General features: G+C 35.7%; 1 protein-coding gene across 2 annotated transcripts in view; it reads right to left on the reverse strand.

Annotated features, from left to right (window-relative positions):
• Positions 1-17,532, reverse strand: part of PFDN1 (prefoldin subunit 1) — a 69,843-nt gene that overhangs the window by 21,109 nt on the left and 31,202 nt on the right. The window contains exons 3-4 of one of the 2 annotated variants that reach the window (XM_036896618.2): positions 12,751-12,835; positions 7,069-7,129 (exon numbers count right to left, since the gene is read on the reverse strand). In XM_036896618.2, coding sequence (XP_036752513.1) covers positions 7,069-7,129; positions 12,751-12,835 — 146 coding nt within the window. The remainder of the gene's footprint in view (positions 1-7,068; positions 7,130-12,750; positions 12,836-17,532) is intronic. The other variant, XM_036896627.2, reaches the window with a different exon arrangement.

The raw sequence follows: 17,532 nt of genomic DNA on the forward strand, positions 1-17,532 counted from the left end.
TTAGCCTGGAGTTCCAGATTCATACATCCAACTGTCTATTTTAACATCTCTACTTGGGTGTCTAATAGTATATCTCAAAGGTAAACGTGGCCCAAAACAAACTTTCAATTTACTTTTAAAATTACTTTTGAAATTTGAAAATTGACTAGGAAACATTGATCTCTGAATTATCAATAGCACATCTGTTTCCACAAACATGTGGAATCTCTGTGGACCCCTGTACGCATGGAATGCTGTATGGAAACCACACTGAATGAACATCATTGCCCTGGGAATAACTACCTGCCAGAACAAGTAGTACTTACACAAAGTGAGGAAAAAACAAAGCTAATTTCACTCTTTTTGGCCTTAACTCCTTTCCCTTAGACCTCTCCAGCCTCATTTCTCACTCCAACCCTCCGTTCCACCACTCCACTTCCAGACTCTGTCCACACTATTTCTTTGATTTGAAATGCTCTCTTCTGCCCCAGCTCTATCTACCAAAATTCTAACTGCCCTTCAATGCCCATGTGAAACACCCCCTCTCCCATGGACAGACTCCAGATACGTCCAACAGGAGAAAGAGTGATAAATGGTGGGAGGAAAGCGGTATGATTCCTTAATCACAGATTCAAAACTTTGAGTCCTCTCTTTCACCCTTACACCGAATTGTCACGGCTTTACCCTGAAACACACCCAGAGTCTAACCACGTACAATGTCAGCACCCTAGTCGAAGACACTGCCAATCTCTCACTTGGATAACTGCAATAGCCTCTACCTTTTCCCCCTAAAATCTGTTTCAACAAAGCAGCCAGATGATCCTTTTAATATGTAAATAAGATGTTATTCTTCTGTTCAAAACCCTTCAAAAACCCCCAAAATCTTTAATATGGCCTATGAGACCCCATATAATCTATTCCCTGATACCTTTCTGATTTCATCTCCTCTGATTCTCTACCTTGCTCACTCAGCTTCAGAGCAACAAGCCTCCTTTCTGTTCTCCCAACTCATCGATTACGCTTTCACCTCTGGGTTTTTATTCCTGTTGTTCCCTCTGCTTAGAACCCTCTTCTCCCAGAGGCACCCAGAGCTGGCTTACTCTCCCTCATTCCCTTCAGACCTCTGCTCAACTCTAACTTAACCTGATCAGAGAAACCTTTCCTGTCAACACTACATAAACGAGCTTATACACTCCCATTATTCTGTCCCTTCACCCTATGTTGTTGTTGGGTGTTTTTTGTTTTATTATATCATTTTTCTGTTATCTATCTCTCCCTCCCATTCTCCAGAATGAAGTTCCATGACATCAAGGCCTTTGCTAATTTTGTCTTCATTGCCTATAATAGTGCATAGCACACTGTAAGCACAAATAAACTGAAGGTTCCTTAATGCAGAAGATTGAAAGTGAACAAAAAGCCTCCATAGTTAGACATAACCCCAAAGTACTCTGTATAATCAAGACACCCACTAAACATTTAATGTTCTTTTAATATGCATATGCTTCTTCTGGCCTAACAATTATCACTGGCCAAAGCTTTATGTCATGAATCTTAGAATTGTTTAGTTCTCCAAAAAAGAAGAAAAAAAACCTGTGGTAAGCGAAAAAGTTCAGCCTCTGATATTGAAAGCACCAAAGTCTAAAAATTTAAGTAACTGGTATTTTACAATTCAGTTCAAAACTTGGTCTAATTTAAGGCTTCACCTATAGTACCAGAAGCTCCTCCTCCTTGCATTTTCCATCACCACCGTTTGTTTCCCTCTGATGCCTTCTCTAAAGAGTAGACCACAAGGCTCTGAATCTGAATACCCAAGAAAGTCCACGCTTTGAGCAGAAAGTAATGGGGTTCTGTTGGTTTTTTTTTTACAAGTTTCTAGAGCTGATTAAACTTGACCACAAATGACATCTGTCTGGGTGTTACTTAGAAAAATTCAAAGTGCGGCTATATATGTCATCCCACATGAATCACAAGACTTTCTCATCTGTATAACATAGATAGTCTTCAAGACTGTGTTCTAAATTATACATTTGAGACCCTTTAGTTCAGTTAAACTAATTATTTCATTAAATTAGAAGTAAGGGTGGTGACTTAAGAAATGTCTAAAAGTGAGCACTCCCAAAGCCTGCAGTGTCCAAGTGTTCAGATCCCAGTTTTAGGTAAACACCAGGATCTCCATTAAAATAGGCTCTCTTAAGACATCCCCCCCCCACCCCTGTCAAGAATCTCTAATAAAAACAATTTTCTTTTGTGTGCTTAAAAGTGGTCAAGTTCAAACAAAAACAAAAAACAAAAAATTTGAGAATTGCCCAAAGGAAAGGACTTTGAGTAGTACTTCAGATACAAAAATCAATAAGCAACTTCAGACATAAAAATCAAGAAGCCCTCTGGTGAGTCTAACACAGAATGTGGAATGCCAGAAATACAACGGTAAAATTTGCTCCCAGTTTTCACATACTCCACCACTGGTAAATACATATTTAAATCACACCTTCAGTGATCAACAGTTTTACAAACAAGCACTAGACTGCTATCTCTACAGAAAGGTATTTCTACAATTCAGAAGAAATGAAGGCACAGGGAGGGCATGAGCTAAATCCAACAGAGCTTTACACCAGCACGGTGGGTTAAACTGCACGCAGGTGCACTGCCGTCGCATGTGTGGTTACTATTACAAACAGCCTGATTCCGAACACTGAGTTAGGGAAGAGTACTAAACAGAGAGATGTCTTTCTTCTCACACTAACTCCCCCATTTCTAACCACCATCCTCTCCCTCTCAACTCTCTCTCACAGGCTAACTGCATGTTTCCACTGTCAAAAGCCACATTAAATGACAAGCAAAAGACCACAGTCACCTGGTTAATCCCTACCATGACCACTGATCAGACGAAGCATGCTCTGTGAGCCCCTGGCTCTGGCTCTACACTATAGTGGATGTGAGTACGTGAGCCCTATGGGGTTTGGAAAAAGGGGAGCTCAAACAATGTTCTTGTCAGCACTTTAAACAAAAAATCCATTCAATGGGAACGGCACCATGTTCCTTTTGCCCTTTCTCCCTAGGAACTAAATTAAACAGATTACAGACAGTGGTAAGAGCTGGCCTTAGAACAGCCTCCCCCTTATTTGTTATTTTTAGCAATTTAGTCCGACAACGCCTGACAACTAAACATGCCTAGAATAGCTAAAGGGAGGGGGGATTATCAGATCCTACCAGCAAAAAAACACTAGTCATCACTTCCTCCAACCCTAAGAAAGAATCATTTTCCATGTCTTTATAGTATCACACAGAGTTTGAGCTTTTAGTCTCATGTAAAAACAGAATACGTATAAAACATCAGTGGAAACCGATAATGCTTCCTGAACTGGAGTATTGTTCCACCCTCACGTGTGTTTTCTTAAAAACAAAAGCAGAATAAAATGAGCTAAACTGTTTTACACAAAAGTTAGGAGTTCAATAATCTGTGTCCATGTTGGAAAAATTTTCTCATAAGATAATTATGTACCCAGAAGAATGGCTTCATGAATAGTGATGGAATTCAAGTATTTTTATTATGCTGGTGATAGGTGAGAGATTTGTTTGAAAGCAAAACAAAATAAATGAGTTGGAAAAACTCCTCTGATTAATCAGAATTAGCAAGACAGCATCACCTATAGATATTCTCTTTATAAATGAAATAATGTAGTGAAAATTCTTTGAAAAATGGTAAAGTCCTAAGTAATATAACTTAATCTGCATTAGATTAAATAAAATTCACAAAGGAATACCTTACAAAAATAAGATATCACTTATAAAAATGTACATGTCACTCAAGGAATTTAACAATTTATCAGCATTTTTTGTCACTATTCTAAGTATCATGTATTTATAAGACAGTACATGATAAAGCACTACAAATAAGTAAGATGATGTCCTCCTGGGCATGTTATTTTAATTTATGTATATGGACTCAATAAGCTATTACATAGCTCTATCCAAAATAACCTCTAAAATTGGCAATACCTAATATAAACTACCTGCCACCTTTAAGCCATCACATGCACACCTGCATGATTTCATCAATTTAAGTGAACACCAGAAAGGTATCAAAGGAGATGTAAATGTATTACATTTTGGCTGGCAAAGGTGTAGGCAGACAACTAGTTTTATTTTCACTTCAGAAACAGGATTCCAATTACCTTTTAAATTAATGATACAGACATGAAAGGAAACTGGTTTTTATTTTGTTTTGTTTTGCCTTCCTCCATCTTTTCATTTTAAGGGGGTGTTTTTGCTCCTAATGTAGCTGTTCAGAAAAAGACCAAGGTTATACCAATAAACTTAATAGAAGTATCCCTAGATACCTTCTAATCCAATCTTCTGGTTTTACAGATCAGGATACTAAGGATTAGAGCACAACAAAGGCTAGAATCCAGAACTCCTAACTCAACGAAGGCATTTAAGTCAGGAATTCAGGGTAATGAGTGCTCTGCTATAAATCTAGTAGACCTGGAGATCTCTATGGTTCAAATGTCAGTTTGGATCTTGTTCTTTTGAGCTGACATGCACAGTGTGCTCATTAAATACAGGTGTAGCCTTGTCCACACTGAGTGCTGAACAACTCACTTCTTCTGGCCAGTATCTGTGATATAAAAGGACTGGTTAGAGGAGATCTGCGATGTAAGAACTGACCAGCAAGAATCTGGAGTAAAGAAAAGAACACTGATAGCACAGAGAAGACAAGTAGTGACCCTGTGGCATCTCGCTACGCTGATGGACAGTGACTACAATGGGATGTGGGGGGGGGGACTCGATAATGTAGGTAAATGTAGTAACCAAATTGTTTTTCATGCGAAACCTTCATAAGAGTGTATATGAATGACACCTTAATAATAAATAAATGAATGAATGAATGAATGAATAAATGAATAAATAAAAGTAAAGAAAAGAACACTGATTAACCTTGCCTTACATCTAGTTATAACAGCAGGGAGGCATGCACCAACATGAAAGAAAATTTAAAGTCTAAATCATCAAAAGAAATCATTCTCTAGGCAGCCTGAAAATGACTGGACAAACTCTTAGGCATGGGAGAGAGGCGGCTAAGGACAGATATCTACGGGTAGACAAAGAGAAAAGTACAGACCATGTGAAGCATAGAGCAGCAAAGGCTGAGGTCAACAGCCGTCTGAAGCATTCAAAAGGATAGTCTGGTATGGGGACAGACAAGTATTCCAAGGAGGAGAATCAAGACACCTGCGAATACATCCTAGAAGAAAAGAGTAACTGAACTGAGATGCAAAAAGCTGAATTCTGGGCTAACTGGAATGCAAATCCTTCTTTTATCTTAATCATGAAATGAAGACTGCACATCAGATCAAAGAGAGGTGTGGGTGTGTAAACCATCTGTAATATATATTTTATAGATAAACAAGAGAGGCTATCTAGTTAAAAGGGCAAATCTGTTTGAACTGTTTACATATGACTTCTCACTGGACCTAAAATATTTCTACTGAGAATATGAAATATATCACAGTTTACATTTAGGCAAATAATAGCACTTGGATCACAACACATATATACTGACAAAGGCATTGATAATATTGATAATAACCAGTAAGAATACTCAGGAAAAAAGCAAATATGGGCCTTTTCAGACTCATGTCTATTCTTCTCTGAAAGCCGCGGAGGAGGATTATGCAGCCACAGGAGGCCCTACAACACCAGGACAGAGGATATACATAGTTCACTATAAACTCCAGGGCTCCCAACCACCAGGCTCTTTTAGACTTAAATCTTAAATAACTAAAAACTATTTTAAAGCAAACATTCATTTTTATAATTGTTGAGAATGCAAACGAATTCTATAAAGAGATTAAGAATTCAGATCTGAAATCCTAATGTATGTGACAATAATAAAAATTTTACCCAAGACTCCCCAAATCAAAACAACATAGAAAAGAGACTAATTCACTCATGTGCAATTGTTTTTTAATTTAAAAGGCGCCTAGCTAGCTAGCTACAACTGAAGGTAGGAAATCCACAAGCTAATTTTTGAGACATTTTCTACTTCTCTCCAGGACTCAAACTCTGGAAGGAGTAGGAGGATGTCTCCGAAAAACAGACTCCTCTCAGAAAGAGGCTGAGCAATAAACCGTGCAAATACTCTATATGAGAACATCTTGACTTGTTACAGGTAAAAATGCACTGTCTGCAAAGATAAACTGTGGCACATCTACATAATAGAATACCATATAGCAATAAAAATGAACAATCAGAATCCGGGGTCAGAACACGGATATACTTCACAAACACAATGTTGAGCAAAAGAAGCAGGCAAAACTTTATATACAGGCAAGATTAAATTACAGTGGAGGATACATACACAGACAGTAAAACTGTATTTTTAAAGAAGGAAATAATTATCACAAAAGTTAGGACAGTAGTTACCTGACCTGGTGGGAGCAGGGAGAGCAGGCAGGGATGGCACTGTGATCAGGAAGGGAGGGAGAGAGCGCTCGCGCGCGTGCGTGGTGTCCTCCCATGCGTGGGGTGTGGCACGGGGGGTGCGCTCTGATGTTCTGCCAGTTTTTTATGTCTTGGCCTGGATGACTGTTATAGGTGTTTGCTTTATAATTATTGATTAAGCTATACAAACTTTAATATATATTTCTATAAATTCTGTATTTCACTACAAAATAAATAAGTGACTAATTTTTTAATGATTCTAAACTTGGAACAATGTAAGCAGATGAACCATTAGGTGTAATTTTTGTTTAATGTATTTAAAAAATTATATCACTGGTTGTGCACTCACTTGCCCTTCTCTCTTCACTGAAAACACAGACGAGTGACTATCGTGTAACAGTGTCCTCGACATCACCTTCAAAGAGGGGCTCCCATATGTACAACAGTACCAGCTCAAAAATGAAATACTCAGGGCAGAAACTGGACATCCATCCACTGCCTACCAGTTAACACCCGTGCTATGGAAAAAATGATCCTCAATAGGCAGAGTAAAAATCTCAATTATGGGAACTCTTCCAAAACATTTTCTCATCAGAGTCTTAGAACTCGGCCAACTGCAGAGTGTCACAGGCACCTCCTATTCACTTTTTGTGCCAGTATTCTTCCTACTTGTTTCAGAAACCACTATCTGACCAATATCCTCATTCTGTGGAAGAGTTAGGACCTTAATGCAGTTTCTTAGATTTTACTTATAGCATGTGCTGGAGAGCTATTTTGCAACCCTGGGATTGTAACATTCTGCGTCAGATGTGGCATTAAGCAGGCCAGGAAGTCCTTGAGCTTCCTTATTTTTATTTTTTTCTGTCACTGCTGAGTTAACCAGGGTGGTAGAAGGGGTGGTAACTATGCTGGAGATAGTGGGTAAGGAAGGTGCTCAACCAGTTAATATGTAAGTGCCTAAAACATAATGGGGACTTTAGGCTGAAGAAAAATGAGCCTGAGCAGTAACTGTTTGGCCCCCCATCTAGAACAAGGGAGAAAACATAAGAGAATGGTGGTCAAAATGTGTTTGACGACATCACTGAAAGCTTAGTTATCTCAAGGATTCTAAATAGATGAGATTCATAAGACATGGATTCAGAAATTGAGTTCTAGTTCAAATGAATGCTGAGTCTAAGATTTTAAAACTGCAAAACAAGTCCACAGTAATTCTTTCTTTCTTATCTCTAAAAAAGTGAGCACAAACATAGGATGTATTTTTTACTCTTTAGAAGATATGTATCTCCTCAATCTATTGACAAGTTTTTAACTGAACTTTGTTTTCTCAAAAAAAAAGACTTCTACTCCCTTTGTAGCAATGCTGTACATTTCAAACAGAAAATTATTTTTAGAAAGACAGATGAGACTCAAAGTCGTACTTTCAAATCCCAATTACATTAATGTCATCTTAAAAAATTATGCTTTGTACTTTCCTAATGACAACATATACTGCATTATGTATTACACTCAACAATCTTTAAAAAGTATTTTTTAAAAGCATTTTTACTTTTAAATTTTATTTTTAAATTTAGTATTTAAAACTTATTTTTTAAAGGTAGAGAATTCCCTCAATGACATAAATAACAGTTACTTTATCATACGAGAGCCATCATTTTATATTTTCTCTTCAAAAGGATCAGCATCATTGGTCTACTAATCACCACTAGGTGATATTCCCTCCAGAACCCAGTCTATTGTATTTATAAAGGAAAGATAAAAATATACATAACACTATCATATTGTGAGTCTGTTAGGAAAATATTTCCTAATCAATCCCAGTAAAATTATTATAGTCTGAAGAATAACACAACATAGGGGTATTAAAATATAAATATAGAGTTTTAAGAAGGAAAAGACAGTAAGACTATCTCCCAAGGTTAAGACAATATTTGTTTCTACCATTCTTATGAGTAATGTGACTCCCTATCAAGGGGACATAAGGACAGGGTTATAGAACCCCCCACCTTTGCTCCATCAGAGGAAAGGACCAGCAGGTGAGGCCAACAGGTTGGTTGACAATGTAGGCACAGCATTAACAGCATTATCAAAAACTATGGGCGCAGCCTTAACAGTGTTACCAAAAACTAAACAAATTCTAGGTAAGTTCTGCATTCACAAATAAAGACAGACTGGGGGTGTGGGGCAATCATAAAGAAACAGTGTAAATAAAAGGGAGTCTAGTAAATACTAATGAAAATAGGCTCTCAAATCAGAATCTGAATCAGACTAGCACCTATATCATAGAAAAAGTTTATCCATAACGTCATTTATATAAACTGTTGGTAGTGGGTAGAGAGGCACATAAAGTGGGCCAAGTTAACAGCTTTGATCAAAAACTAGACCTATGGACCCAGAACAAAAATAACCTTAGTCCTTCAGAGATGAAAACATGCTAAATCGAAACATCCTGGCACTTGTCTACACAATTATGCATAAATTTTGCCTACCCAACTTAATTGTAAGGTATCTGGGGTAGAACTTAATGATAATGATAGTAATTAAATAGGATTAAGATGAAACAGGTTGGAATGGTAAGAAATGCTAGGACCTAGAAGAAGAGACTATAAATTTTAAAGGAGCAACAACTGGGAGGCCTTGGGAAAAACTACTTAGAGCTATGAACCTGTATCAAGCTTCCCAAGTAATAGGAAACCATACTTGTACAGTTGACCCTTGAACAAAATGGGTTGGAACTACGTTAAGTCCACTTACAACAGGGATTTTTTAAAATAAATATTGTACGGTACTATAAATGTATTTTCTCTTCCTTATGATTTTAATAACATTCTCTTTTCTCTAGTTTGCTTCACTGTAAGAAAATGGTATATATTACATGTAACATATAAAATACGTGTTAATCAACTATTTATAAGTAAAGCTTCCAGTCAACAGTAGGCTGTTAGTAGTTAAGTTTCACAGAAGTCAGAAGTTCAACTACAAAGCTTGAGGGTGGGGGTTAGGGGTTAGGGGTTAGGGAGAGGTCAGTTTTTCAAGGCTAACTTTAATTACTTCAACTGGTGACAGTTTACAGACCCAAATTCCCACATTGTGTTATGAAACTAATAGAATAATGTGAAAGATCAAGGAAAAAGCACCTAATTTAAGATTGAAGAATCAAAATGTTTCTCAGGAATAGCCCTAAACTAAGATCTTAAGGATTAATAGATGAAGTAGGTAAGGGCAGAAATTCCCAGGCAGAGGGAACTACTTTTGCACAGACCCAGTAGAAACCAAGCACAACAACTTATAAAAACAGAGTATTTCCTTATGGCTAGAGCATACAGTGTAAGAGAAGGCAGAAGAAATGAGGGAGATGAGAGAAATAAACTGAAGGCATTTCATAAAGACCCTTGAAGCTATGTGGATGAGTTTGAACTTTACCCTAAGAATAATAATGGGTTTTAACATAGAGGAGTAATACAACCAGATACAACACTTTACAAAGGTTGTTCTGGCTTAAATATGTTAAAAGGTTTGGAAGGGGGAAATCTGGACATGGAAAAACCAATTAAGATGCTACTATAGATGGTGAGGACAGCTGGTTTAAAGGTGGGGGAAAATTCCTGAAGGAAATACCATTTAATAGAGAAGAGAGAGAATAAGTAATATTCACAGATGATAAGAATTTTTCAGAACTGATGAAAGACACTAATCCTCAGATTCAGGAAACCCAACTTAATCCAAGTAGGATTAAGAAAAAAATTTTTTAATTAAATCAGACCCAAATATATCCCAAAGAAACTACAAAGTGTGAAAGATAAAAAGAGAATATTAAAAGCAGCCAAAGAGAAAAGACAGAGGAACAACAATTTGACAGTTGACTTCTCAACAGCAACACGGGAAGCTAAAAGTCAGTGGGCTGCTATCTTTAAAAGGGCTGAGGAATTCTAACATATAGAGCAAAATCAGACACATCCTCTTAACTATGTATACGGTAATAATGAGCACTCTGAGCACCCAGAGAGTAGTCTCTAAATACCATTGCCCATAAAACTGAAAGACTGAGAAAAACTGATTAATATCATGAAGGAAGATTTGACACCTCTCTCAATAACTCACTATAACTGAACCCAAACACTCCAATTCCCAAAGCATGTGTGCATGAGTGCACACATGAGTGTGTGCACATGTATACATTAAGGCTGAAGTAAGTAATAAAACTGTAAAGGTATGGCAGTGGAAAAGTATAGGATTACTTCAGGTAAGAGAAGAGAGTGTATAGTAGGTAGTACTATTAAAAATGCAGGTTAAGGCAATATTGGAGAGTCTACTAAATGCAGAGGTAGGGATCATGCAATAATTGAATACTGAGGAATAAGAAACCTACAATAGTAGGAGAAATGGAAAAAGACAAGATGAATATAAACTAGATTTCTATTACTAAAATGGAAAGATTCATTGTCAAATGAAAAAATATATACAGCATAATTCTTCTTTATTTTAAAAAGAGTTATGTATGTATACATATGAATGTGTATAAAATGTAGGAAAGTTCGAAATGATACACACACACATAAACACCAAAGGTAACATTTGGGAGTGTGTGAAGAGAGGAAAGTTGTAAATTTGTTTAATTACTTAATTTTTTGTTTGACTGCTTTTCTTTTTTATAGCACCTTACATTACATTGCTTTTATAATTTAAGTAACATGTAAAATGAAAGAAAAAAGAAAAATGGCAAAATAAAATTTCTTTGAGTAGAGGCAAGAGTTTATGCTGGTTATGTAGCTCTAATAAGCATTTCCAACAGGCACCTACATGCCAGCTCATCTACCTTTATTATCTGTCAGGTATCAGGATACTCTACTAGTATTTGAAAGACTCAATGAAAGAAAACTTTTAGAAAATAAATTTCATAATACTCATCAGAACCAAAAATATGCTAAAATCATTATCTGTGGCAATCTTACCTTGATAATGTTTTATATAAAAGTTAACACATACTTGTTACAATTTACCAAATACACAGATTACATGAAAAAAATAATTTCATCCCATGTCCCATCTAATTTCCTTAGAGTAGCCAGTGTTTATATGCTTACATATCATTTTCAATGTTCATACACAGATCTTGCTTTTTGTTTGTTTTCATAAAAAGAGAATTATAAACACATTACTTTGGGTCTTACTACTTATTAATCAGGACAATTTTTAGATATATTTACCTGCACAGTTGCAAAAAACATTTCTTGTTATCTATATGAAATAGTTTTATTTGGAGTTATTTGAGATACTTTTGCTTGAAAACACTAGAGGATATAAAATTCAATCTGGTATAGTTGTGCTGACAAAATAGGATACAATAACTACAGTATGAGATTTGTTTGCTTATTTGTTTTGTTTTTACAATACATCTTTCTAAGCTGTAAATCTATTATCAAGTTTGTCTAAATTATCATCAGTGGTCAAACAAAAATAAGCCTATGTAACCTTAAGACACTACATGCTTGCCCAGGCCATGCCAACTTGGTGCCCATGAGAAATCCCCAGGAGGTTACAAGGGTGTCTCATCAATTCAGCAGAGGGCTGAGTCAGATTCTGAACCACTGCCTCAAATAGTACTCACAGAAATCAGATAAAGTGACCTATGAAATCATTGTATCCACCCCCATCTCAGGAAATCTTGGTCCCAAAGAATTAATAACCAGTTGTTTGTCTAGCCCAACTTTTACTATATACAGGTTGGACATTTCACCAAAGCCCAAGAAGAAAATCTCATTAAAGGTCTTAACGTATAAGGAAACTGTAGTAATAAACTCCCAATTTTCCAAAAATTTACTAAATTACTCTTACCTATCATCTTTTTCCCTAGCTAAAAAAAAAAATTGTTTTCCTCACTGAAGCACCAACCTTCAGAGTCAATTAGTTACAATTTACTACTCAGTCTTGTCTAGAGCCTAATCTATGTTAAAGGAATTATAATGTGTAAAACAGACATGTATCAAGATCCTTTAACTACTATTACTACCCCTTCTCATGCCCACCCACCACAATATGTGGTCCTAAATATATGTTACATGTTTTTCTTTTGCTGTTGTTTTTAAGAACAGACATGTTCATGGCTGAAAGCATCCTATCTTCTTCAAAATTCCCCACAGTTCCAAAGATTTTTTTTTTGTCTTATACACTGCCTGAATATGACTGTTTCATAGCTCTAACACAATCAGAACAAATGAAAACAATGTGACATGATGTTGACAGGCATATACTTTCCTTTAATATGAAAGTGAGATAATTACTTTTTTCCTAAAAGTTGACTACTACTATCAACATTCAGTCAAAACTTACTTCCAATTCTTTAATTTTTTCTTCTGCTATTTTCTGTTTCTCTAACAGCTGATTGTGAATTACCTCCTTGGATTGAAGAATAAACCTATAAAACATGAAAAAGCTGAAGTTAAGCCACATGACCACCAAATATTCATGAAAACCAACAGCTATGTACCACAAATGTTAAACTAAGAAAAGTAAAATGATGATCTCCCAACTCAGGACAAATGAAATGCATTGTCATGTTAATGTGGCAAATTCAAGAAACCACCATAGGCTTATTAAGCCTTCTTCTCTGAAAAGGAATGGAAGTGTAGAAGTAAATTCTGCTTTCTGGTCTAAGAAGGGGATCAGGCTTTGAGTAAATTCATGAATGAAAGAAAAACAACAAAATGTATTATATGCTAAGAGAAAAGTTAACAAACAATAATTTTAAAAACCCATAATTTTTATTTTTCAGTTATCTGTATCAGCTTAAGTAGATATTTTTTAAACAATATTTGTAAATTAGAGCTCCCCCTCCAATCTTTCTCTATTTTTTTTGTTGTTACAGCAGTAACTCATGACCTTTTAAAGTCACAATCAAGTACTGTGTTAGGATCAATGCATTAGTGTTTATATGAGTTCCTCACACAAAAAGCACTGTATAAGGCCTAGTATCTTTAATTATTATTTCCAGAGTGTATAATACCTCTGAAAAGCTCAAAAGGCATAAGTGGAAAATCTCAACTTTTTCCATTTTTCAATCAGGCACATTATTTACAACTGATGAGGATGGAAATATGACAAAGCTTTAAAGTTAACCCGGAATCTGTTTTGTGACTTTATCTTCATAATTCTTGATGTGGGGAAAGAACAAACTATTTTATAGTCTCAAGTAAGTGGACTGAAATATTTCCCATCCACTGGAACCAAGGGAAAACCTTAATTCCTCAAATCCCTTTCAGAATTGTCTAATTTAGCTGTAACAGATTTCAATTAAAGATTACAATTAATTAAACAGACTGTTTCTTCTCTTTGCATAAAACTTGGAGTTTAACAACAAAGAACTTAACATCATCTCTTTTTTGGGGGGGAAAGAGTGCTTACTGAAGTATAATATACATATAGTATTCTACTAGTTTCACGTGTACAACAGTTATTCAACATTTATACACACTGCAAACTGATCACCATGATAAATCTAGTTACCACCTGTCACCACAAAAAGTTAATACAGTATTACTGATTGTATTCCCTATGCTGTACATCACCATGACTTACTTTATAACTGCAGGTTTGTACCTCTTGATCATTTTCACCCATTTTGTCCTCCTCAACTCCCTTCTGGCACCAGCACTCTGTTCTCTGTATCTATGAGTTGCTTTGGTTTTGTTTTGTTTTTAGATTCCACTTACAGGTGAAGAAGTCAGGCAGCATTTGTCTTTTCTCAGTCTTATTTCACTTAGCATAATACAAAGTCCATCCATGTTGTCACAAATGGCAGATCATTCTTAAAATTTTTAAGGCTATTATCCAATTACCATACATATATAATGTCTTTTTTTAATCCATTCATCTATAGATGGAAACTCAGGTTGTTTCCATACCTCAAGTATTGTAAATAATGCTGCAATGAACGTAGGTAAGAGTGCATGTGTCTTTTCAAATTAGTGTTTTCGTTTTCTTCAGATGACTACCCAGAAGTGGAATTGCTGGATCAAATAGTAATTCTATTTTTAATCTTTTTAGGAACCTCCATACTGTCCTCTATAGTGACTATACCAATCTACATTTCCACCAATAGCGCATGAGGATTTCTTTTTCTCCACATCCCTGCCAACACTTGTTGTCTTTTTGATAATAGCCATTCTGACTGCCGTGAGGTGGTATCTCATTGTGGTTTTCATTGCATTTCCCTGATGATTAGTGATGTGCAGCATCTTTTCATGTGTCTATTGGCCAACTGAATATCTTCTTTGGAAAAAATGTCTATTCAGATCCTTTGCCCATTTTTAAATTGGACTTTTTTTTTGTTACTGAGTTGTATGAGCACTCCATATTTTGGATATTAACCACTTATTAATATATGATTTGCAAATACCTTCTCCCATTCAGCAGGCTGCCTTTTTGCTTTGTCGATGGTTTCCTTCACTGTGCAGAAGCTTTTCAGTCTGATGCAGTCCCATGTGTATATTTTTGCTTCTGTTGCCCTTGGCTTTGGACTCAGATCCAAAGCACATTGCAAGTCTGATGTGGAGGAGCTTACCACATGTTTTCTTCTAGGAGTTTTATGGTTTCAGGTCTTACATTCAAGTCTTTAATCCATTTGACTTGTGTATTTGTTGTATACATAATTTTCGTGTATGTTGTATGATAGTGGTCCAGACTCATTCTTTTGCATGTAGCTGTCCAGTTTTCCCAATATCATTTATTGAAGAGAATATCCTTTTCCCATCATTTATTCTTGCCTACTTTATAAATTAATTGACCACTTACATACGGTTTTAATTCCAGGCTTTCTATTCTGTTAAATTGATCTATGTGTCTGCCTTTAAGAAAAGGCCAAACAAGAAAACACATCAAGATAGCCATCTGCAGTTTCCTCTACCACTCTCAGAAAAACAACACTCTGTCTAGGCAGGTTCTTACCAAGTGGAACTATTACTATAGACATAAGATAAGAAAAGAGAGACCAAAAAAGGCAACTCTTGCTTTGCTCAGACATCTAGGAGAAAACTGCTTTTCCCTTCCTTTTCTTAATGAATACACCTTGGCACACATATTAATGCAGTCTGCTGAACTTCTCTTTACTAATTTATTAAGCTTGTGTTCTGAAATGGACAGATGAGATGATTTAATTGATAATCCTAGTCTTCAGTAGTAACTTGATTCTTTGTAAAAATCATACTCATATACTTACTACAAAGACAGCTCATATCATGCAAACCAAACATGACTATAAAACCCTTTCTGTCCAAAATATTATTAGTCCAAGACACAGGTGTTATTTCTGATAATATTTTGGTTTATAAAATATTTTCCTCAGAACTAATTTTTAGTATAGTATTTGAGAAGAGTTGTTTTGAACTGTACTAAATCTCTGTGACACCATATAAAAAAATATTACAAATCTAGTATTTATAAATTCAAACTGTCATTACATGCACAATTTTACTAAGAAAATATTTTAGCCATGGAAATATTTTTCAGAGTAAAATATACATTTTTAAATAGCACTAGCTGCTGGCTAGTTAGTATTCTCAAATAATAGGTCATCAGACATTATCTTTATTAGCGTCTGGAAAATTTTCAAAGCTAAGATTAGAGGTCAAGTCATTACTTGTGTGCCCTTTAAAAATAAAATATCTGAACAGATACAAAATCCCTTGAGCAAAAAATAAAATTACTAGAAAGCAAAAACACTCAACAACAAAAACATGTTTTTCCACGGCCACACACCCCTAAGGCAGCTATACTGGATTGTGCCAACTTCAAAGGCCAGCAAGATGTCACCAAAGCTGGCCAACCTGTTATAAACCTAAGACATCTCAGCCATAAAAGTTTTAAACAAGGATGAGCATTGCATAAACGCAGATGTCTATGTTAAAAAATAATCACACAGTAAAAGTTCAAACAAAAAACTTACAGAAAATTTGGTTTGGCCCTCAATTATAAAAATGCCAAAGGTATAACATGTGGAGATTGGAAAGTACCCCAAGAAACATTTGCATTTCTGGAAAAAGTTATTTGAAAATACCTAACTATTGTTAAGAAGGCAATGAGCTATCAGATGCTATTTTGAAGATAAAGGAGCTATTATAATAACATAATTATGAGTCATATATAAAATAAATATTATGTACACAGTTTCTCAAAGTAGAGACTCTCACAGCTATCCCGCCTGATAGTTCTGATAGTCCATGGAAAGCCAAATGGTAGATAAAAGACTCTGGAGCCCAGAATGTGCCACAGAGGAAAAATAAACCATGAAGAGGGAAACTCTTTTCATATGACAAACGATATGCAGAGAATGTACTTACAATATTCAGGACTATATAATCTAGACTAGAGTCATTGCTTTGTAAAAGGCTTGTTCATTGGAAATCAATGCCATGTGGTCCTGAACTGTCAACTCTCAAGGACTTAAGGCCTACTGTTTCATTTCCTCATTTATTTGTAATTATGTCATCTGAAAAATACAGTTTTGTGATAACTTTTGGACTTTTTGTATTTGTGAAACATCAGAGGCTATGTTCTGATTTGTCCTGCAAGTTGGTACATGACTTCCACTCTTATGACTCAGCATGAAACAAAGTGTTGGTCACCCGCACAACACAATCCAGCATCAGATGGCAATTTGTCTTTTGGGTACACTTCCAAAAGAACGGTCACCTGGATTTACACTATCCAGAAACAACAATATGCAAATGATGATGCATTTTGTTTGGGAGAGAAATTTTTAGAGGACATTTGAAAACATATTCTAATAGCACTTAAGGTATCCACAAATTAAATGGCACAGAAAGGGCTGAACAAGAATGAGCCTATCTTGCTTCTTTCCCTAATTCCACTGGTGATGAAAACTACTTGCATGTATACAAAGATCTACATGCAAAAAAATGTTTACTTCATAATTTTTTAGGAGAAAGAAAGGACCAAATCCCTTAGTAAAGATGCAATTTAAAAATTGTAATACATCCATACTATGGAATGCTGAAGGGAGTAAAGACTTCTGTGTTGGCATAATGCAAAGTAGATACCCTAAACACATTTCCTGATTAAAAACAAAAAACAGGGGCGGAGCCAAGATGGCGGCAT

Source organism: Manis pentadactyla, chromosome 13 (assembly GCF_030020395.1).
Source record: "Manis pentadactyla isolate mManPen7 chromosome 13, mManPen7.hap1, whole genome shotgun sequence".
Lineage (NCBI taxonomy): Eukaryota > Metazoa > Chordata > Mammalia > Pholidota > Manidae > Manis > Manis pentadactyla.